The 22,878-nt window shown below is 39.9% G+C and overlaps 1 protein-coding gene across 1 annotated transcript in view; it reads left to right on the forward strand.

The window, feature by feature from the left end:
• Positions 1-22,878, forward strand: part of Rsf1 (remodeling and spacing factor 1) — a 124,632-nt gene that overhangs the window by 25,488 nt on the left and 76,266 nt on the right. The window contains exon 2 of the mRNA XM_031387423.1: positions 12,793-12,884. Coding sequence (XP_031243283.1) covers positions 12,793-12,884 — 92 coding nt within the window. The remainder of the gene's footprint in view (positions 1-12,792; positions 12,885-22,878) is intronic.

Raw genomic sequence — 22,878 nt, forward strand, 5'->3', positions numbered from 1 at the left:
CTCTTCCTTTTTTAAATGTAGTATTTCATTATATGTAGCTTTGGCTGTCTTGGAACTGGTATATTGATTATGCTAGCTTGGAATTCCCAGAGCTCCATCTGCCTTTGCTCCCTCAGCTCTGCAGTTAAAGATGCCAAACCCTTGATAGCAAGAGCTTTTACCATATAGTCTTCTCACTGGTAAAACATACTGAGTTTGGAGGCTGGAGAGGTGGCTCAGTGGTTAAGAGATCTGGCTGCTTTTCCAGAGGAGCTGGGTTCGATTCCCAGTAGCCCCATGGTGGCTCACAACTGTCTGTAACTCCCATTCCAGGGGATCCAATGACTTCTTCAGGCTCCTCTGGCCACAAGCCATGCATGTAGTATGCAAAACATTTATACACATAAAAGTTAAATACTGTGGGGGGGGGCTGCCAACATGTAAATATTTATCCATCAAAATATTCTTCAAAAACATTGCAGAAACGAACTCAGACAAATAAAACTTGAGAATTTGTTGTGAGCTAGCTTGTATCCATATTAAACATCTTCTTCGTAGGTAAGGAATATAATCAGATGGGCAGTTGGAATCTAGATACTGATGAGGCCTTAAAGAAAGGTAAATATCCAAATAAATAGAAAATTCATTTTCCCTAATTTAAAAGACCATACCCACTCCAACAAGGCCACACCTCCAGGTAGTGCCACTCCCTGGGCTAAGCATATTCAAACCATCACATGGCAAGAACATTCTTTTTTTTTTGTTTGTGTTTCAAGGCAGGGTTTCTCTGTGTAGCCCTATGTAACTTACTCTGTAGATCAGGCTGGCCTCGAACTCAAAATAGAGATCCGCCAGCCTCTGTCTCCTGAGTATTGGGATTAAGGGCATGCACCACTTCCACCAGCACAAGAATAGTCTTTAATGACACTGTATTATTGAGTTAAAGAGTTTGGTTGTACAACTCACAGCAACCATTAAAAGGTATAGGTCAGTGGGACGAGCAGTTGTTTAGCATGTGCAGAGTCCTGCACAGTCTGTAATCCTGTAAGACAAAAAAAGAATTTGGATGAAAGTATTCATATAAGTGAAGAACAGATAAAGTATGCAATACAGAAGAGTCTTTTCTCTGTTAGTAGAAGACAGGTAGGGCATGCTGAGAATTATGTAAAATAAATGATAGGATTGTTGATTTAAGTTCCACTGTATCAGCTACTGCATTAAATATAGTCAGGCTTAGCAAAGCTTTTCAGGTGTAGTCAAACTGTTCTACTGCTGTAATAATGTGCATATCTGCAGACAGTACAGGAAAGAATTAATGCAGCTATGTCTAGTAGAACTTTGTAGATACTGAAATTTGAATTTCCTGTAATTATCATGCATCCGCTTTATTTTTTTTACCAAACCAAACTCTTTAGAAACGTCAAAATGTCTTGAGTTTAAAGGCTGTTTGCAAGGGGCTTCTAGTGTCTTTTTTTTTTTTTTTTTTTTTTTTTTTTTTTTTTTTTTTTTTTTGGTTTTTCGAGATAGGGTTTCTCTGAGTAGCCCTGGCTGTCCTGGAACTCACTTTGTAGGCCAGGCTGGCCTCGAACTCAGAAATCCACCTGCCTCTGCCTCCCAAGTGCTGGGATTAAAGGTGTGCGCCACCACCGCCCGGCTTCTAGTGTCTTTTGTCCAGTGTAAGGGAATTTAGTAACCTTGGTCTAAACCAGTGGTTCTCAGCCTTCCTAATGCTGAGGCCCTTCAATATGGTCTCATGTTGGAATCATAATGCAGATGTCTGATATACAGAAGATCTGATGTGCCATGGAGGTCCCAACCTACAGGTTGAGAATTACTGGTCTAAACCGTCCTTTTAACTTGACTTCAGTCTGTCTGTCCCCTGTGATATTTGAATTATAATGAAAATTAAATAAATGATGGGTTTGTTCAAGTAGATAGGAAAGCCAAGCCTAAGTACATGGAGTCAATTGTATATAAAAAGATACAGACTAAAGAAGAAAGATAAATGTGCAAGGCCCTATCAGACTCTATCCTCTAGACTGCAAGAAAAAAAGGAAAGAAAAATGGAGTGTTCAAAAGGAATATGAAATGGGAATATTTTCTAATTCCAGAAGTGACCTTTATCAGGAAGAAAGGATAATTTTCATTGTTTTGAGTATGTACAGTCCTTGAGTATAACTTGTTTTAATAACTTAAGCCTCTCTCTAAGGATAGACATGGCAAGTGTTATTGACATTAACATTTATATAGTACTTCATCCAGCAAAGAAACAAAAACAAAAAAACACAAAACCCCCACAACTTTTAAAGTGACTAACAGTATACAGTATTGATGAGCACTGTCCCAGGTGCTGAAGGCAGACCCAGTACATCTCTAGTCTTGTGGGAACTTTTGATGCATAAGCACTAAGTGGGGCCACTGTGGGATACTAGGAAGAGACACTGTCTTGAAAAAGTGTGAAAAAATTCTTTTGTACAGGGCAGTAAGTGACCTAAGCCTGCAATGGGATAAGGGAATTTTAAGATGACACATTTTTTGATTATTAAATGAAACTAGCAACTCATTACTCTGAAATTTCTTGTTACATGGGGAAAAGGAATACTTTGTGAATCCATTCTGGCAGTCTTTTACCTTAACACATTCTTTATCTAGTACAGTGACATCATTAGAAATTGAAGCAAAGGGGACAAAAAGATAATAGTCTAGGGGACACAAGAAAGGATCTTGTAAAATAGAACTAGCTTTCAAGGTAACAGCAGAAACATGAGGTATCTGTAGGAGGAGAAGCCTCAGCTAATCAACAGCATAACACGCTGCACTGCGGCCATTTAACTGCAAGCCGGATTGTGGTGAGTCCATAGCAGATGACCAAGTAAGAGAGTAGATGAGGCTGGAGAGATGGCTCAGTGGTGAAGAGCACTGACTGCTCTTCCTGAGGTCCTGAGTTCAATTCCCAGCAACCACATAGTGCCTCACAACCATCTGTAATGGGATCCAATGCACTCTTCTGGTGTGTGTCTGAGGACAGCAACAGTGTACTCATATAAATAAAAATAAGTGAATCTTAAAAAAGAGGGCGGGGGAATGTGTGAGTTAGAGAACCCCCTGAGAACAAGACTGGATGAACATGTGTTCATGAAGAATACTTAAAAATAATAGTACTAGCATGTTAGTCAATAAATGTTTACTTAAAAATATTTACATATTTGGTGCTCTTGTGTTGTTTAAGCAAATAGCAACCCAAAAAAATCATTAAGTCATAAGTGAAAGTACCTGAAACTTTTATGGTCCTTCAAGAGACCTAGTCTGAATAAGTTACTAGAAGAATATGTGTTTTCTTCTAGTGTGTGAGCTTGGACCAGTAGTGGTTGTTGTCATCATGGCTGTCTTTGTGAGTGTTTATGTGTTGCTGGGAAGGGAATGATTTAAGCATGCTAGGTAGGCACCCTGTCAATGAGCTACATCACTAGCTCCATCAGTTGTCTTACTTAGGGCAATTAAGTCTTATGTACATAAGAGTTAAGTATTTAGAACGTCAATTAGAAGAGCACGGATGAGGATGTTAATGTTTCCAACATAACTAAAAAATTTAAAAGAATCTTATTACATTTATTTATTGACTAATTGTGTATATATATTCACATGTCACACACATGGCATTCATGGGAAGGCCAGAGCGTCTTGTCAGGCAAAAGTTTGTCTTTATTCACTGATTTGTCCCAACAGCCCTTTTTAATTTTAATGATACTAAAACACAGATCTCAGAAGGAAAAGTTCTGATATTTCTGAATGTCTTTTGGGCCATCCATGTATATCAAATTATTGAGCATTTTTTCAGGATAATTAAAAAAAAAACTTTTTTTGGTGGGAATAAATGTTATGCTGAATTCCCCAAGAAGCAGATCATGGTAGTTTAGAAGTGAGAGTCAGGAAGTACTGGTAAGGGAGGGCGGAGCCAGACAGAAGCACTAGAGGATATCGTATCCAGTAAGTTCTTCAGTGGGCGTTTGCAGCTGAGTGTTCCCTGTGAGTCACAGGAGAGTGTTGGTGTATTTCAGATTTGTCCCAGGAGGAAAGGAGCTTCTGTCAGCTTCTTGCTGGAACCTGGCTCCAGGAAGGTTTAAGTTCCTAGGACATCGTTAGAAAAGTCAATATCCAGGCAAAGACTTAAAACACTTGCACTGGAACCCTAAGTACTGAGGATGTGTGGAGAAGGGATGAAGGGGTGTGCTCCCAAGACTGAGGTATGATTTAGTCTGATTTATTGGTTGAGCATTTAAAAAATGGCTTCTTAAGTAGAAATTCTATGGTACTAAGCAATAACTTTTAGGTGGTGATAGGTATTGTGGCTGCTTCTCCTCTTCCTCCTCTTCCTCCTCCTCCTCCTCTTATTCCTCTTCCTCTTCTTCCCCCTCCTCTTCCTCTTCCTCCTCCTCCTCCTTCTCTCCTCCTCTTCTTCCTCTCTCTCTCTCTCTCTCTCCCTCTTCCTCTCTCTCTCTCTCTCTCTCTCTCCCTCTTTCTCTCTCTCTCTCTCTTCCTCTCTTCCTCTCTCTCTCTCTCTCTCTCTCTCTCTCTCTCTCTCTCTCTCTCTCTCTCTCTCTCTCTCCTCCTCTCTCTCATTTGAACCAGTGCCTGAGGGCTGAATTTTAACTTCTGATTCTTTGTCCCTTACCACTCAGATGCTGAAATTAGAGATGAATGCCCCACACCAAGTTTTATTTTGTGCTGGTTATTGAATCTAGGACCTCATGTACTGCTAGGCTATTTCTCTACTAATTGAACTAAATTTCTGGTCCCTAGTCCCTGTTGTGATTATTTTGAAAGACTCTTGAGAACCAGGTATGATGACAATCTGGGCACAAACTGTCTTAAGAATAAAAAGGATAACATAGGTACTACAGGATTTGCATAAAGTAGTTAGTTCTTTGGAGTAAGATAGAAGGTGCTGGTATAAAAAATTTTAGAGATTTAGAAAGTCTCTATTTTTACAGTTTTCCTTGGTGGTGCTTCTCTTCATCTCTGCAACCACAGATTTAGCGCAAGCATCTTGTTTTATTTCTTGCGTATAGATAGCAATAACCTTTAGTTTTATCTGTCCCCACTATGGGATCTTAACCATCTCATGTACTTTAAAGTAGTGGAAAATGTTGAACAGGACAAAAGCAGCAATGGTGGGGTCAACAGTTGAGAGCACTCAGTGCTTTTGCAGAGGATCTGGGTTTACTTCATAGCACTTGCATGGTGTCCTACAACCTCCTGTATCTCCAATTCTAGGGCATCTGATGCCCTCCTCTGGCCTCCTCAGGCTTCTACATGCATGTGGTCCATGCAAACTCACCAAAACAAACACATACTCATAAAATAATAAAGCATTAGTTTGTACAGTGAGTTTTTCTGTGCCTACTACTCAGCCTTAGGGCAAGCCTTTGCTTCATCTGTGACTGTCTTGCCTTGGTCTCTGCTTGTAGAATATTTTCAAGTTGAACCTAGATGTAGATCGAACTTTTAAAAAAGTTAAAATCAAGGAATGTTTCCTCTGTTCCTTCTGTGGCTTCTCCTTACACTTAGAATAAAGTCTAAACTTAACTGGTTTAGACAAAAAAATCCAAATACTTAAACTGAGTCAACGGCTTTATTAATTTGAACTTTGCCTACTTCTCCCGATACATCTTTTTGTTAAGGTGCGGCCATTGGTCCCCAGGGCTTGTCACATGCCAAGAGAGAGACTCTGCATCTTTCCAGCACCGCTAGACACTGGATTATCTTGAGACTTTTTACATACATCTCTTTTTGCCTTATACATTTTTCTTCATTGATTTGCTTAGTTGCTGCTTATCCTTTTAACTATATTGTTAGAGAGGCACTTCTTGGTACCAGTAACTCTGTAAAATGTGGCAAAAATTTCAGCACTTGGTACATGTAGGTGAAGAGTTTCAACTGGTACTGTTTTTTTCAGCTTTTAAGTAGGTTTGAAATTGTTGGAGAAAAATGTTGGGGGAAATCCCTTCTTCCTCTGAAATATGATGACTTCATCATTCTTTTAAATTGTTTGAGCCTCCCCTCCTATCATAATTGTTAAATTGAGTAGAAAGAAAAGCAAGAAAAATAAGGGTACTTGATTACAGCTGGAGCCCTTGGTGCTGGAAGCCCTTGTCTGAAGTACCTCAGATGTCCTCTGCCAGGATTCTTCTTCTTCTTCTTTCTCTTTTTTAAAAATTATCTTTAGTCTTTTTTTACATCCAGTCCTCATCCCATCCCTGTCTCCAAGATGATGTCCTTCCCCCGAACCCCCAAACCCTGTCAGGCTTCCCCTTTCCCTGGAGCCTCAAGTCTCTCGAGGGTTAGGTGCATCTTCTCTCACTGAGGCCAGATCAGGCAGTCTTCTGCTGTGTATATGTTAGGGGCCTTATCTCAACTGGTGTATGTTGCCTAGTTGGTGACTAAGTGTCTAAGAGATCTCAAGGGTCCTGGTTAGTTGAGACTGCTGGTCTTCCTATGGGTCGCCCTCCTCCACATCTTCCAGCCTTTCCCTAATTCAACCACAGGGGTCTCCAGCTTCTGTTCATTGGTTGGGTGTAAGTATCTGCATCTGTCTCATTCAGCTGCATGTTGGGCCTCTCGGAGGGCAGTCATTTTAGGATCCTGTCTGTAAGCACACCATAGTATCAGTAATAGTGTCAGGCCATGGAGCCTCCCCTTGAGCTGGATCCCAAATTGGGCCAGTCACTGGACTGCCTTTCCCTCAGTGTCTTCTTCATTTTTGTCTCTGCAATTCTTTCAGACAGGAATAATTATGGGTCAGAGTTTTTGACTGTGGGATGGCAATCCCATCCTTCCATGTGATGCCCTGTCTTTCTCCTGGAAGTGGATTCTTTGAGTTCCCTCTCTCCACTGTTGGGTAAGCAGGTGTAGTCCTGCTAAGACTGAGGGAGAGTGTTTAGAAGAGTTGCTTCAAACAGTGCTGTAGTTTTACAGCTCAGCTGTCTTTAAATTCTATCTAGCATTTGTACCAGTTACTTCGTTTATAGTAAATACATTCCCCACTTTTGAATTAGTTCTCATTTGAGCAAGTTTGGGTGTGTTACTATGTGAGAACAGAAATTCCATTCCAGGTAGAGCTCTGAAATGAAAGCAGAGTGGAAGGAAGTTCTTTCTCTCCTGCCTCGTGGCTATTCTTGGATAAATTAGTTTGAAATGGTAATAAGCTAGTGTAGTTGCATATATTATACTTACCTAGAATTTTTCTGAGTCTTATACATTTTCAGGGGGTCTAATGTATACTTCACAGTCTTAAGCGATTTCATTCTTAAGCTTCTTGGAAAGCTAAGGTGATTAAATGAACTCTTTGATGGTGAGGTATATGAACACAGGACAGTCATTTCAAGGATCACGCGACCTGATGGTATCAGTCTCATTATTCTAAACTCTGCTCCACAACAGTTTCTAAGAAGTGGGCAGTAGGTAAAGCTTCTTGAGCTTCTTGTAAGCCTGTCTTCCAGTCACTGTGTCTGAAATCAGTGTTCTCTCACCCATGACCAAGATAAAATAACTGAGTTCTTAACTCTGAGTTGATCTCTGCTTGTAGGTGCAGAGGAAATTTAAATAATAGAAAAGGATCAAGGAAGAGGCTAGGCATTATAAGCTGCTGTAAATTTATACCATTCAGGAAGCAGAATTTAAGTAACAGACTAGACTTGCAGAAGCAGTAACATTTTAAAGACTTTATAATAAATAAAAAGATGCTTAGAGAAGTGTGGACTATCTTTGGGTAATTGGGCCAGCTCTGCAGTCTGCATTGTGCCACTTCTATGTCTTCTGGCAGGATCTTCATGACTGGACCCCTGACCTTTTCTTCCTGCTTGGAAGTCTTTCACCTCCTGAGGCCTTATGAAAGAAAGGGTTCTGAGGTAGAGATCTTAGTTCAGTTGGTACAGAAATCTATGCTTTTAGAAAAGGATGGTATGAAGTTAGTAAACTGTTTCAAGAAAGCTAATAAGTAATGTGGAAATTAGGTTATTTAGAAAGTGTTGTAGTTGACAAGTGAATAAAATTAGAGCTTGTCAATGAATAGAAAATGATCATGTGATTTAAGAAGATAATTAATACTTTTAGTCAGGCGTAGAGGTGTAACCTTTAAACCCAGCCCTCAGGAGGCAGAGGCAAGCAGATCTCTGTGAGTCCAAAGCCAGCCTGGTCTACAGAGTGAGTTTTGGGAAAGCCAGGGCTACTTGAGAAACCCTCTCTTGAAAAACAAACAAACAAACACACAAACAAACAAAAGATTTCTAGAGTTAGGGCTGGTAAAATGGCTCAGCAGGTATAAAGATGCTTGCTTCCAAGCTTTATGAGCTGAGTTTGATCCCCATTAACTACATGGTGGAGGAAAGAACTGACTCTGGCAAGTTGTCCTCTGACCTTCACACACTTTTTTTCATACATGTGTCTATACACATACACAAAATTAGTAAATGTAAACTTTTTAAAGAATAAATAAAAGTAAGTAGCTTGGCTCTGGTCCTGGGGAGGTGGTTCAGCAATTAAGAGCTCTTCTTGCTCCTCTTGCAGAGGACTGGAGTTCAGTTTTCAGTAACCATGTTGGCTGGCTCCTAAACTGCCTACAACCTCAACTCCAGTGACCTCTTCTGGCCTTGGTGGGTACTTACACTTACATGTACATACTCTCACACAGACACATAAAGATACATAATTAAAAAACTAAAAAGCAATTAAAATAGCTTAGTTCTTCACTTTAATTAGCCACATATCAAGTACTTGTGTGGCTAAATGGCTGCTGTGTTGGAAATTACAGATACAGAACATGCTGTCATTCTACAGTGCTCTATTAAATAAACAGCTGCTTTAGAGAATGTTCAGTTTCATAGTATGGCAATTTTATTATCAAGCTAATTTTGGAGGTTGCTAAAGATAGAGAGCTAGAGTTTGTAGACTCTAGAGTGGTAAACACTTGCTACATCACCAAGCTACCTCCTAGCCCCATTTATTTTATCAGTCCACATATATATTGCTTTTAAAGATCATCACATTTTAGTTCTCTTTGTAAACAAAAGTTACATAAATTCAGTTACCGTCTTAGTGTTCTGTCGCTATGAATTGACATCATGACCACTTCAGCTCTTATAAAGGAAAATATTTAATTGTACTGGCTTACACTTTCAGAAGTTTAGTTCATTGACATGATGGTGTTACTGGACTTGTCTCTGGACTACCAAATAATGACATGGAAACCTTTTATTAATTGTGAAAGCTTGGCCATAGCTTAGGCTTGTTCCCAGCTGGCTCTTACACTTATTAACCTGTTTATGTTAATCTACGTCCTGCCATGTGGCTCCTTACCTCTCCTCAGTTTTGTGTGTCCAATTTTCTTTGTGTCTGGTTGGTGAATCCCTCTCACTTGATTGTTTTCCAGTGTTCCTATTTCTGTCCTGAAGTCTCTCTTATCCTTTCCTCTTGAGGAAGGGGAGAGAAACATCTTTACATAGTGTACAAAAAGATTATCCCAACATCATGGTGGGGAACATGGTGGCATGCAGGTATACATGATACTGGAGAAGTAGTTGAGAATTCTATATCCAGATCCACAGGCAGCAGGAAGAAAGACACTTTGGGTTTGGAATGGGCTTTTGAAACCTCAAAGCCCACCCCCAGTGACATACTTCCTCTAACAAGGCCACACCTCCTAATCCTTTCCAATAGTGCCATTGTCTGTGAGCCTTTGGGGGCTATTTTCATTCAGATTACTAGTTACTAAGTTTTGAGTTATGAATTTTAATTTAATATGCCAACTCTGTTCTCCAGCACTGTCACAGTATAGCAGGTATCATTAACATATGACTTCCTCTGTAATAAGAGCCAGTACCCTCATAAATTCAGTGATACTTATGTTTTTATATACCTAAATTAACATAATCAAGATTTGTAAAAAGAATGAGAAACACAATAATTGTGTTTTGACTTTTTTTTCCTCTTAGCTTTTTTAAAAGTAGTGCCAATGGAATAAAAGTCTTTCATGATGTCTGTATGAGATGGAAGGTAGGTATAAAAAGCCTGGTGTCTGAGTCACCACTTGATGCAGGCAGTATGAGCAACAGCAACAGTCTTAGAGTCAAAGACATGCATGCATACTGGTTTTGGAATGTCTTAGACTTAGGCTTCCCAGGCATTGAAAGATGAAGTTGATTCACATCATGACATGGAAATGAGCTCACAGGGACTCACAGGCAACAGGCAAGGAGAGGGTTAGTGGGCATCAAACAGACCAAAGTGATTTCTATGAAGGATTTCAGTGTAAATGTGAGAGAAATGGATTGGGAGTTAGACTGAAAATGATTATCAGGACTCTGAGGGAAGGGCAAGAAATTTAAGTGAGTTTATATACATATTTTGGAGCTATAAATGTATTTACCAACTGCTAAGTTGGGATATTGGTTTGAGTATAGACTATGTCCTGGAACTCACTCTGTAGACCAGACTGACCTCGAACTCAGAAATCCGCCTGCCTCTGCCTCCCAAGTGCAGGGACTAAAGGCGTGCACCACCACTGCCCAGCTCCAAAGTCTTTTAATACAGATTAGAAAGTCAAGGTTCAGGGTTAAAAGTCCTGACCTCGTGCACGGGGTGAAAGAACTAGACATGAGCCTGCGTGGGTTCGTCTCTTTGCACTTGTCTTTGGCCTCTCAGGTTAGGTAAGCCCCATTCAGGCTTTCTTTACTGCACTAGCAACTGTCACAACGTTCTGTATATACATCTCAGTTCTCAGAGCTGTGTCCGCTGACCTTAGTAGCTCAGACTACTCTCATCTTTGTAGATATTTTCTTGACTTTACTTCAAAATTTGGACCTATACTATTAAAGCAAGCAGATGAAAGCTTTTGTTTTGATATCTAGTTTCCTCTCATCAGTCATTGAGATATTTCTAAACTACAGAGCAGTCTCTCCTGCCTCAACTTATAAGTAAAGTCAGTCTTCTAAGCTGGCTTTGTAAGGCTACCTTTATGGAAAGCCCCTGTCAGAAGTTCCATAGTCATTGTTCGTTGTTTTGTTTGTAGCCATTTACATCTACTTGTGTTTCTATATGAAATTGTCCCAGCACTATACTTTAGGTTTAAGAGTAATTGTCTACTTATTTGTGGCCAGTCATCTGGAATACCCATTCTTATAGGCTCGCTGAGGACAGGGACTATTTTTCATTTGGTGATAGTAGACTCTCAGAAATTATTGAATGAGTGAATGTTAAACTTCCAAGATATCTCAAGTTAGAAGTGGTTTCAGACAGCCAGGGCTATACAGAGAAACCCTACAGAAAAACAAAAAAACAAACAAACAAAAAAAAAGTGGTTTCAGAATAAAGCTCCTGAGAGAATGAAGGACTGTAGAAAGTTAGGCCATCATTTCCCAGTCTTAGAATGGTCTGCACACTATTTGCATTTGACACCATATTAGATCAAATATATTGAAGAATGCTGCAGATTTATTTGTAAGATACTCATAGAACACCGTAAGGGCAATTAACAAATACTGAGAATTCTTGCTGTTAAAAAACTATTTTTTTTGTCCATCATTTTCTTAATATATGTGATTATGGAAAAAATGTCAGTAGGATACCTGTAATTTCTTTTAGGTTGCTTTTGGGATTTGGGAAATATAAAATTTGGCAGGTTTATGTGTTCTATATTTCCCTTGGGTCTAATTAATATAATTAAAAAATAATATCATACCTGAGAGATATTTAGAGGAACTCTGGTTGTTTGCAATGACAACAGAGAACCTGAGGAATGATAGAGCAATCTTTTGAAGTTTCTAATAAAGAAGAATTAAAATTACTGCCTTTTAAACCAGAGAGTAAGAGTAAACACCCAGTGAGGGAAGAGAGTCTCTCTTCACGATAGTCTAATGCTGAGACCTGTCTAGAGAGTGGGGCCGGTACTTCAGAGGAGACGGTTTTCTCTTTCCCTTTTCCACTTCTTTTTCTTTTCTTTTTTCTTCTTTCTTTTCCACTCCTTCCTTTCTTTTGTTTGTGAAGGCTGGCAAGCAGAAATCTTTAACATGCTATATGCTACAGAAAAATTTAGCTCATTAGGTAGGAGTTAGATTTGAAGAATAGGTTTTTGTTTTGTTTTGTTTGAAAGTGTGAACACTGTTAGACCAGTTTCTAAGATGTCCACCAACCCAATATGTATATTCTTCAGTTCCTTTCTCATTGTATGAATTATATCTTGGTCTAGAATCCAAATGAATAGCATGAGGAACACATGAGAAATTTTAGTTGTATAGTTAAGAGCCTTTATTTGATTGTTACTGATTTATTGTATTGCTGTGGGTTGAACTTGGAGCCTCTATATGCTAGGCAGTGTACTTTACCTCTGAGCCTCATTTCCAGTCATACTAAAACTGAACCAAATCAGTTTGGAGCAGTTTTCTGTTCACAGAAAATTCAGAGCATTGACATTGCTCTGCTCTCCTGCACGTGCCCCTCATCCCTGCCCCAGGTGGGGCCTACACAGTGTGAGCCTTTGTGACTGTTGAACTGCTGTGACTTACTCTGTAATTTACAATAGATTTCATTCTTAATGACAGTTTGAAATACGACTATTCCCTAGTAGTGCTCAGAGAATGGTAGTCATTCAGTCATTCTTCACTCTAGTTTGGGCTTTTAGGAGTCATGGGATGCAGAAAGAATCAACTTCCGAGTTTTAGAAAGTATTCAGGGCTGGAGGAAGATGTTTGTTTTTAGAATCTTTAATATTTGTAAATATTTTATTTTGTTGGCTAACAGTAGTCTTCCCTTCCTTTTAAGTACCAAAAGAATTGGTGGAGCTCCATTTGAAGTTAATGAGGAAGATTGGCAAATCCGTTACAGCAGACAGATGGGAAAAATACTTGATCAAGGTAACTGCAAATTACCTTTTCTGCCACTGAAATACTATCCTTGTCTAACATCAATTGGTATTTGCATTTAGTAATATGCTTTTAAAACAGTTTATTAGAATTATGTAATATGACTGCACTCTATGTTATTATCGTGTGTAAGTTTGTGTTGGGAGACAACATTATATGTATATTTAGTTTTGGTTGTTTTGGAGAGAACAACTCTGTGACACTCAGGCTGGCTTTGAATTTGAGATACTCCTGAGTCACCACGCCCAGCTAAGCAACAGCTTTATCATGCCTTGAACATGCTAGACAAAGAACTCTACCTCTACAGCAGTCTAAATTTTCTAAAGTTTGGCTGAAAAGTTGGGCCTTTTTTGTGTGTCCTGAGGTTTTTGTTTTGTTTTGTGGTTGTTTTTAAAGATGACATCTCTGTAGCCTAAGATGGCTTTGAACTTCCCATCCTCTTTCGTCTGTCACCGCAGTGCAGGGGTTTTTGTCACATGCCACCACTTCCACTCACTCAGAACTTTTCACATTTTCTCTCACTCATTCTTTAAAGTTATCCTGATCAAATCAAATATGCTAAGACCCAGGGAAGTCATTTTTGTTTAAGATCACCCAGAAGTTATAGACAGAACCTGAATTTATCACTGTTTTGAAAGAGAAGATATCTTAAATTTGTTAGGTCAGTAGGAGAGAATTCTAAATTATCCATTGAGTTAAAAAGTGAAAACTATAAGTAACAGGACAGCTTGGGTCATCTCAGCTGCAGGATAGATCCTACTAAAAGCAAAATCATTCCTTGTCTGGGGTAACTGAACTTTTGACCTTCCTGCCTCTACCTCTAAGTGCTGAGATTCTAGCTGTGTGCCACCCTGTGGTGCTGGGGACAGACTCTGAGGCTCTGTGCCTGGTAGACAAACATTCTGCAAACTGTCTCCACCCCCAGTGTCCCATTCAGACTCATGGTCCAGAGTTACATCCAAATGATGAGATCTGCACACCTACAGAAGCCTAAGCCTATGTGTATGTTGTACTTAGTTTACATGATAACGCAGTGGTAGTATTGTGACTTCTGTAACACACTAGAGCAGCAGTTCTCAACCTCTGAGTCGCATAGCAGATATTTCGTTACATTCAAGTCTAGAGTTGTGAAGTAGCAACAGAAATGATTTATGGTTGAAGGCTACCACACCATGAGGAGCTGTATTCAAGGGTCTCGGCCTTAGGAAGGCTGAGAACCACTACGTTAGAGTATTAAGTTACAACTTTAAGCTATTGAAAAGAATTTTCTTGTCTGTTTAAAAAAAGTTTTAACCCAGTGAAATGGCTGGGTGGATAAAGGTAGTTGCCACCAAGTCTGATGATCTGAGTTTAATCCCTGGGTTCTACACAGTGGAGTCCTGAAAGTTGTTCTCTGACCTCCCTCTCACACTGGAAACCACACCACACAAAAATCAAACAAATTCTTTTGGGGGGATGTGTAAGATTTTAAGGTGCTGTGAAAAGAGGGTTCATCATAGACAAGAACTCTTGTTTTCATAATAAGACCATACATTTGGTTATCTTTGTTGTATTATATACCACATACAACAGTGATTTGAATCAATTCAGTGTTCATCAGATTAGAAATTGGAGGGCTGGTGAGATGGTTCAGCAGTTAAGAGCAACGACCCCTCTTCCAAAGGTCTGGAGTTCAAATCCCAGCAACCACATGGTGGCTCATAATCATCTGTAATGGGATCTGATGCCCTCTTCTGGAGTATTTGAAGACAGCTACAGTGTACTTACATGTAATAAACAAATAAATCTTTAAAGAAAAAAGAAATTGGAAAGGTCACTTCCATCCTCTGTTGATTGAAATAATCAAAATGGCAACAAAAGTCAACAGGGTAGGAACATAATCTTCTAACTCTACATTTGTAGGACTGACTTGAAAAAAAAATCAATATAAGATATATTCAGCTGGAGACGTAGCTTTGTGGGTAGAGCCTGGCCCATAACAGAGGCCCCAGGTTTGATTGATTACTAACATTGCATAAGCCTGTCATCACAGGCTTTCTACAGCTGAAGGGGGAGGATCACAAGATTGCAGATTCATCCTCTAAATGGAACTAAGGAATAAATGCTAATAACACTAACAGATCAGTCAAATGGCCTCAGTAGGTGCCTGCTACCAAGTTTGAGGACCTGAGCTTTATTCCCTAGACCCACATGGTGGAAGGAGAGAACTGAGTTCTTCAAGTGTCCTGTGACCTCCCCATGTGCCCTATGGTTGGTGTACACCCTGACATATACCCATGCATGTGCATTTGTGCATGCACATGCATATACAATAAATTTATTAATTTTCAGCAATATAAAATAAAGTGCTGTAAAGTTGGCTTAGTTTTTCAAAGCTTTTATGTAATGGAATTTTCTCAAAGCAAAATTAGGTAAGATTTAATTAAGTTACTGAAAACATTAATCTGTCTAAATTTTTAGCTATTTCAAGTGCTTTTTAAAGTACCAGTGAAATTGTTGTTTTTGCTTTTTGCAAAATGATTAATTAATGAGGAGGGTTTGGAGCTTAAGAAGAGATGTTGGGATATCAGGACACTAGTTTTAACTTGTTATTTAAAAGAATTATAAGGAATGTTAATATCTTTTATATTAAAGCCATTTTTGATTGTTTTCTGAGGCAAGGTCTCATTTTGCAGTTTAGGCTGGTCTTTAATGTGCAGTCTTTCAGCATGCTGAGATTAGAGTACAGTCTGGCTGGAAGATTTTTAATTTTCTGTGTTGTTTTATATTTGTTTTTTACTCTGAGAACTTACTTCTGAGGTAGAAATATCATATATTCTAATCCTGGCTCTGTTATTAACAGACTTTAGTATTCTGAATAAGTTAATGTGTTAAATAATTCACAGTTTGAATTGCTCTCAGGCTTTGTAATCTGTGGAAGTAGAGAGATGATTTTATAAAAGACTCTGCCTCTGTGGTATATTTCTAGTTTGGATTTTTTTGTTTTGTTTTGTTTTGAGACAGGGTTTCTTGTGTAGTCTTGGTGGGCTTGGAACTTGTTCTGTAGACTAGACTGGCCTATAATCACAGAGATCTACCTGTTTAGCTAGGAATTAGAGGCATGTGCCACCACCAGGCCACTTATAGTTCAACTTTTTTTAGTTGAGATTCGTTCACAAACTGTAAATCTTTTCCTTCAGACTCTGCAATTGTCTGTTGTTTAGTTCATTCATAGTGTTGGTGACACTGTTTGGGTAGGTGTAGTAGTTGATATTTAATATTAACCTGGGGTTTCTGTGCCGCCTTCGATCATTCCATTCCCAGATAAAAGGCACACAACCTTTATATTTATAGTAAGCCTTAATCATCACTAAAGCTAGGCAGATATCTGCCCTCTAGGCCATTATGTCTACTTCCCTGCCTATAACCCCACATTATGACTTCCCTGTTCCGTCCGGCCATGTTTTTAAGATTCCTAGCCCATGGCGTCTTCTCTTCTCTCTGCCTTCTTCTCCCCTTGTGTTCTCCCTTAGACCCAACTCCCCACCTATCTCCTGCCCAGCTATAGGCTGTCAGAATCTTTATTTAACCAATAGTTTTATATTAAGAGAAAAGTCACATTGTAGGTGGGGATTCTTTCATCCCTGTGGACAGCCAGGCCCTGGGGCCAGTATTTAGTATTACAATACATAGCAATTGTAGCAGAAGACCAACCCCAGCAGGGGAGGTTAGGCAATGCTGCCTTGCTGGAGGAATAATATCACTGGGGGCAGACTTTGAGGTGTCATTTCCAGGGCATTCTCCTTGCTTCCTGTTTGCTTTTGAGATGTGAGTTCTTGGTTGTTACTCCAGCTTCTTTGTCTGTCACTATGTGGTCTGTTACTGTTGACCCTAACCATTTGAAACTGTAAGCCCAAAATAAGTCTTTTTTTTTTCCTGTAAGTTGCCTTGGTTACAGTGTTTTATCATAGCAATAGAAAAGTCTTGAGAATACTTTAAAGACTATCGGAGGCCATGTGATATTTTGAATTAAGAATCTTTAGTTCTGGCCAGCAACTTGGGGAAGGAAAGGGTTTATTTTGCTTACACCTCTGATCATAGTTTATCACTGAAGGAAGCCAAGGCAGGAATTCACTCAAGCAGAGATCATGGAGGAATGCTCCTTACTGGCTTGTTCTTGATGACTTGCTCTGCTTGCTTGCTTGTCCCTCCCTCCCTCCCTTCCTTCCTTCCTTCCAATTGTTCACTTTACATCCTGACTGCTGCCATCCCTTCCTCCCCAAATTCTGCTCCCAATCCTCAATTCCCTTCTCCTCTGAGTGGGTAGATGCCCACTGGTTATCCCCTCCCACCCTGGCACAACAAGGCACTGCAGGACTAGGCATATCCTCTCCCACTGAGGCCAGACAAGGCAGTCCAGCTAGAAGAACATATCCCATAGCCAGGCAACAACTTTTGGGATAGCCCCGGCTCCAGTTGTTGGGGCACTCAAATGAAGACCGAGATGCACATCTGCTACATATATGCAAGGGGAGGGGAGAGTAGTCTAGCCCATGTATGCTTTTAATGGTGGTTCAGTCTCTGAGAGCCCCAAGGGTCCAGGCTGGTTGACTCTTAGCTTTGCTGTAGAGTTCCCATCCTCCTCAGGGCCTTCAATCCTTCCCCAAACTGCTTATGTTTGGCTGTGGGTTTCTGCATCCATCTGAGTCAGCTGCTAGGTGGAGCCTCTCAGAGGACAGCCTTGCAGCATAAGAGTGTCGGGGATTAATAGTATCAGGGATTGATTGATGCTTGCCCATGGGATGGTCTCAAGTTGAGTCAGTTACTGGGTAGCTATTCCCTCAGAATCTACTCCATCCCCTGTCCCTGCATTTCTTATAGACAGGATAAATTTTGGGTTGAAAGTTTTGTGGGTGGATTAGTGTCCCTATCACTCCACTGAGATTCCTGTCTGGCTACAGGAGGTGGCCTCTTCAGGTTCCATATCCCTAATTCTGTGAGTTACAGCTAAATTCACCTCTACTGATTCTTGGATGCTTATCCCACGTTTCTGTCCCGTCCTCAATGGCCCCACTTCTCCACCCCTGCCAGTTGCAGATTTCCATTTATTTCCATGGCCATCTGGCCCTCTCTCTTATCCTACCCCACTTGATCCTGAATCCCCCATTCCCTTCCCTATTATCCCTTGTCCCACCCAGTTCCCTCCATCCATTTGCTTCCTACAATTATTCCCCCTTCTAAATGAAATTCAGGCATCCTCAATTAGGCCTGTCTTGTTTAGCTTCTTTTGGCCTGTTGAGTGTAGCGTGGATATCCTTTATTTTTTGGCTAGTATCTACATACAAGTGAGTACATACCATGCATGTCGTTTTGGTCTGAGTTACCTCACTCAAGATGGTAGTCTCAAGTTCTATCCATTTGCCTGCAAAATTCATGATGTCTCTATTTTTAATAGCTGAATAGTAAATATTCTATTGCTTTCCTTTATCCATTCTTTAGTTGTGGGACATCTGGGTTGTTTTCAGTTTCTGGCTATTACAAATAAAGCTGCTATGAACATAGTGGAGCAAGTGTCCCTGTGGTATAGTGGGACATCTTTTGGGAATATACCCAAGAGTGGTATAGCTGGGTCTTGAGGTAGAACTATTCCCAGCTTTCTGAGAAACGACCAAATTGATTTCCAAAGTGGTTGTACAAGTTTGCACTCCCACCAGCAATGGAGGAGTGTTCCCCTTGCTCCACATCCTTGACAGCATGTACTATCACCTGAGTTTTTGATCTTAGCCATTCCATTTCTGTAAGATGGAATCTCATAATCATTTTGATTTGCATTTCCCCTATGACTAAGGACTTTGAAACATTTCTTTAAGTGTTTCTCTGCCATTTGAGATTCTTCTGTTGTGAATTCTCTATTTAACTTTTTTTATATGACTCAGGCTGATTGTCCAGTGACATTATGTACTGTGGGCTGTGTGATCAATCATTAATCAAGAAAAAGCTCCACAGGCATGCCTTCAGTCTAAATTTAATTGGAGGCTATATACTCAGTTGAGATTCTGTCTTCTGAGATCCTCTAACTTGTTGGCTCCCTTTGTTCTGAGTAGCTTATCTGCGTTCTGGGTAGCCACCTTTGAGACATTTGCACCCATAGTTCCTCACCGTCGATAAATCCCTAGGTCACTAAAGTATTGGGCCAATACTTTTTCTACCTAGATCCCCGTAGCCTCCTCACACTGATTCCTGGCTACGTCCATTCCCTTCGGTTCTTTTTTCTTCCTTTTCATACAGAGCTCTGTGTCCGACGGTGTGGTCCCTCAATCCATTATTTCTCTCTTGAACAAGCCGCACGTCCGGGGCGCCATTCTGTAGTGTCCGACCAGCGGTTGTAGGAAGCTTCAAACTGGAGGTCAGATCAGACCTGTGGAATAAATGGGTCGAGAAACGAAGAGATGGACGCTAAGTAAATGTATCAAAGCGTGCTTTACTTGGGGTGAAGTGAGTTTTTATAGCAGGCGGCAAAAATGAAACCACAACATTCAAACTTAGCACATGCATAACATAAACATAGTAGCAGAGGAAGGGACGCTGGTTCTCAGCAGCAATACATCTCAGGTGGTCTGTTTAAGCAGGCAGTCTGTTTATGGTGCAAGGACTTGAAACAGTAGGCTTAGAAGTTAGCTGTGAGTCCGTCTTTGATTTCCGGAGGAGCTGCTGTGTTTGTGGGCTATTGTCTTGCACCACAGGTGGCCGGCTTCAGAGTTCAGGCAGAGGAAAGCTGTTAGTTCGTTGCAGCTCAAAGGGAGGCAACACTAACTTGTGTAAAATTGAAAAAAAGACTTGCCAGTACATGGCTTAAAGCCTGGTATGTTTACTATGTGATCCTTTACTGACAAAATTCATTGACTTTTGATGTATATCATGCCTAGAATAGTGCTCAGCATATCCACACTTAATCATTATTTGTTGAATGAATGGATGAATTTAATTTTCAAATATCTTGGCAAAGACATAAAGATAGATCTGTATCTGTTGTTTTACAGACTGAAAACAACTTATTTCTCTTTATGACAGAAAGAGAAATCTGTTGTTTTTTTTTAAAGAATATTATACTTGTCCATATATTAAATGTTATTTCCTTCTCTAAATCACCAAAATGGGCATACCTTATTGTATGAGCCTTGTATATAACTAATTCTTTGCCAATAAATTTTACTTATGTAAAGTTACTAGTCATATCGGTTGTGGTTTGAATCTGGAACTCCTCTCACAGCTTATGTGTTGAGCACCAGGTCCCTGCCAGTAGTACTACTTAAGAAGATTGTGGAACCTTTGTGATTTGAGACCTAAGTGGTGGACATAAGCTTTGAGATTATGTAGCCTGGCCAGAACCAGGTTTCTGGTCTGCCAGATTGTGGAGAATTATAGCTACATGTTCTGTCCACCATGCCTCTCCCACTAATGGACTACTTCCTAAACTGTGATCCAGAATAAGTCCTTCCTCCCTTACATTGCTTCTGTGGGTGCTCTGTTACAGTGATAAGAAAGTAGCCGATAAATAACGTGAAAGTCCAAGCTTTTCTTATTTAGCCACCACTGTTTTCTGTGAATTATTAAATGTGCTATTGCTAGTCTAAACCAGAATTAGCAAACTATAGCCAAATCCTGCCTGTTTTTTGTAAATCAAGTGGAATTGGAATAGGGACAAGTTTGTTGGTAGATGGTCTGTAGTTGACATACTACAGTGACATACAAGCTGAGTATTTTGACTAAGTGAGTACATGCCACTTATAATATTTACTACTAGCCTTCTGTAAATGCAATTGATTGATATCTGGTCTAAAGGCTTATAGATCATTTATTGTTCCTAATAAAATTAAAATACTAGAAACTACTGACTAACCTGATGTTAAGCATATGGAAAGGATAAACTTTTGTATCAAAATGGTGGCCCACTCAACCGATGTCACACAAATCAAACACATCAAAAGCCAACTTCAGCCTTTTCAAACTTATTGTACCTGCAGAAACCATGATGTATTCATGTAATCACCAACATTTTTGGCCCAAACCAAGATTCAGGCATTGCTCCTGAGTTCTTTTCCCTGCATCCTAGTAATCAATCACCATCCAGTTGTTACTGCTTATTTCATGCAGTTACCATCCCTTATCTGATTTCCCCGCCCCCTCTCTCTCTCATGCACGCGCATGCACATTTTGTCATCATTTTGTCATCTTTTCAGTGGTGCAAAAGATCTCTGTGTATGTGTGTGTGTGTGCGTGCGGTCAGTCTTATCCATGTGTGTGCACATGTGCAGATATATGTGTTCATCCATGTGTACATGCGTGGAGACCAGAGGAAGCTGTTGGATATCTAGCTATAACATTCTTCTGCCTAATTCCCTTGAGGCAGGAATCTCACTGATTGAGGAATTTTCAGCTAAGCTGGCTGGCCAGCAAGGCCCGTTTTCTCTCTCTCCCTCCCCCGCTCCCCTCCCCCACTCCATACCATACCCTTCCCTTCTTCTCCAGTCCCCCACAAATGCTAAGATTACAGATAGGTGTGGCCACACTTTGCTTTCACATGAGTACGGGAGATCTGAACTCAGGTCCTCCATCTTGCACGGCAAGTGCTCTTATCCGTTGAGTCATCTCTTCATCCCTAAAAGGCACTTATTATACACAGAAATAAAAGTGTAATAATTACCAGTTCAGAAATTTATCCTCTCACTTACAAATCTACTCTGTCTTGAGCCTGCCATCTTTTTCCTAAGAGTTCCTACATATGCTATATCTTCTGGAATACTTTCCTGCCAACTCAGTGTTCCTCGCAAACTGGCTTACTTAGCCCATAAGCCTCAGCTTGAGTATAACGGGCTCCTTGAGGCATTTTCCCAGGAAGATGTTCCTTAGTTTAACTCAATTGTATAATTTTTTTCTCTGTGGACTTGGTATTAACTTCATTATGAAAACTATTGTATGTTTTGTTTTGCTTTGCTTTGTGTTTTCCTCTGAGACAGGGTCTCACTGTATAGCCTCAAGCTTATGATTCTTTTGCCTAAGCCTCTCTGGTGCTGAGATTACAGACATGTGCCAGAAGGCCTGGTTGCTATTGTGTGGTTTTCATATTGAATGTTCGGTATGTATTGTTTAAACTGTACTTTTTTTGTATGTGTTATTATACCTTTGGAATACAGATTATCTCCGTTTTGTGTATAAGGAAATTGAATTTGAGAAACTAAATAATTTGTGTAGGCTACATAGCTAAAAATGGCAGAGCCAGCATTTCACTGAAGCCCAGGACTTGCTGACTCTGGTGCTTTGATGGACCATTGATGGAGTGCTCCTCAGTGTCTTTGTTGTAGATTGTCTTTTGAATGCTTTTTTCTTCTCACCTTTTAAGCAGTGACTTTAGGTTAAACTGTCACTTAGACAATTCTAGGTTTGTTTGTTTGTCTTTTAATTTATTTCTTATTTGCAGTCATTAACTAGTTCTGTGGTAGTACTTTTACCTTTCTTTGCTTTTTATTGCTTTCCTGTATTAGTACTGTAGTATGTGTTAATGAGTAATGGAATATCATTAAATTAAAAATTCAGCTTAAATACAGATCATGTTAAGTGTTTGGCATTTACTTCCTTCTCATCATAGACTCCACAAACCACCCTGCTGTCACCTATTTACTGTGTCTTGTTAGAACAGCTGAATAAGACCTACAGAGGGAGTAGACATTTGTTCAGAAATTGCCAGTACCTTAGCCTCTCAGTACACTTAATAAGGCATGAAGAAAGAATGTAGCGAAGAGGCTATGATCTGTGATGTAGAGATATTGTGATAAGCCCAGTCAATAGTGAAGAAGCCTGCATTGGGGTTTGGGTATGGGAACTGTTTTTCTTCTTCCTCTTTCTCTTCCTCCCCCCGCCCCTTCCCTTTCCCTTTGTGGAAGGTAGAATTAACAGATCTTTTTTTTTAATTTTATTAGGTATTTCTTTATTTACATGTCATACGATA

The sequence above is a fragment of the Mastomys coucha genome, unplaced genomic scaffold (genome assembly GCF_008632895.1).
Source record: "Mastomys coucha isolate ucsf_1 unplaced genomic scaffold, UCSF_Mcou_1 pScaffold21, whole genome shotgun sequence".
In the NCBI taxonomy this organism is placed as follows: domain Eukaryota; kingdom Metazoa; phylum Chordata; class Mammalia; order Rodentia; family Muridae; genus Mastomys; species Mastomys coucha.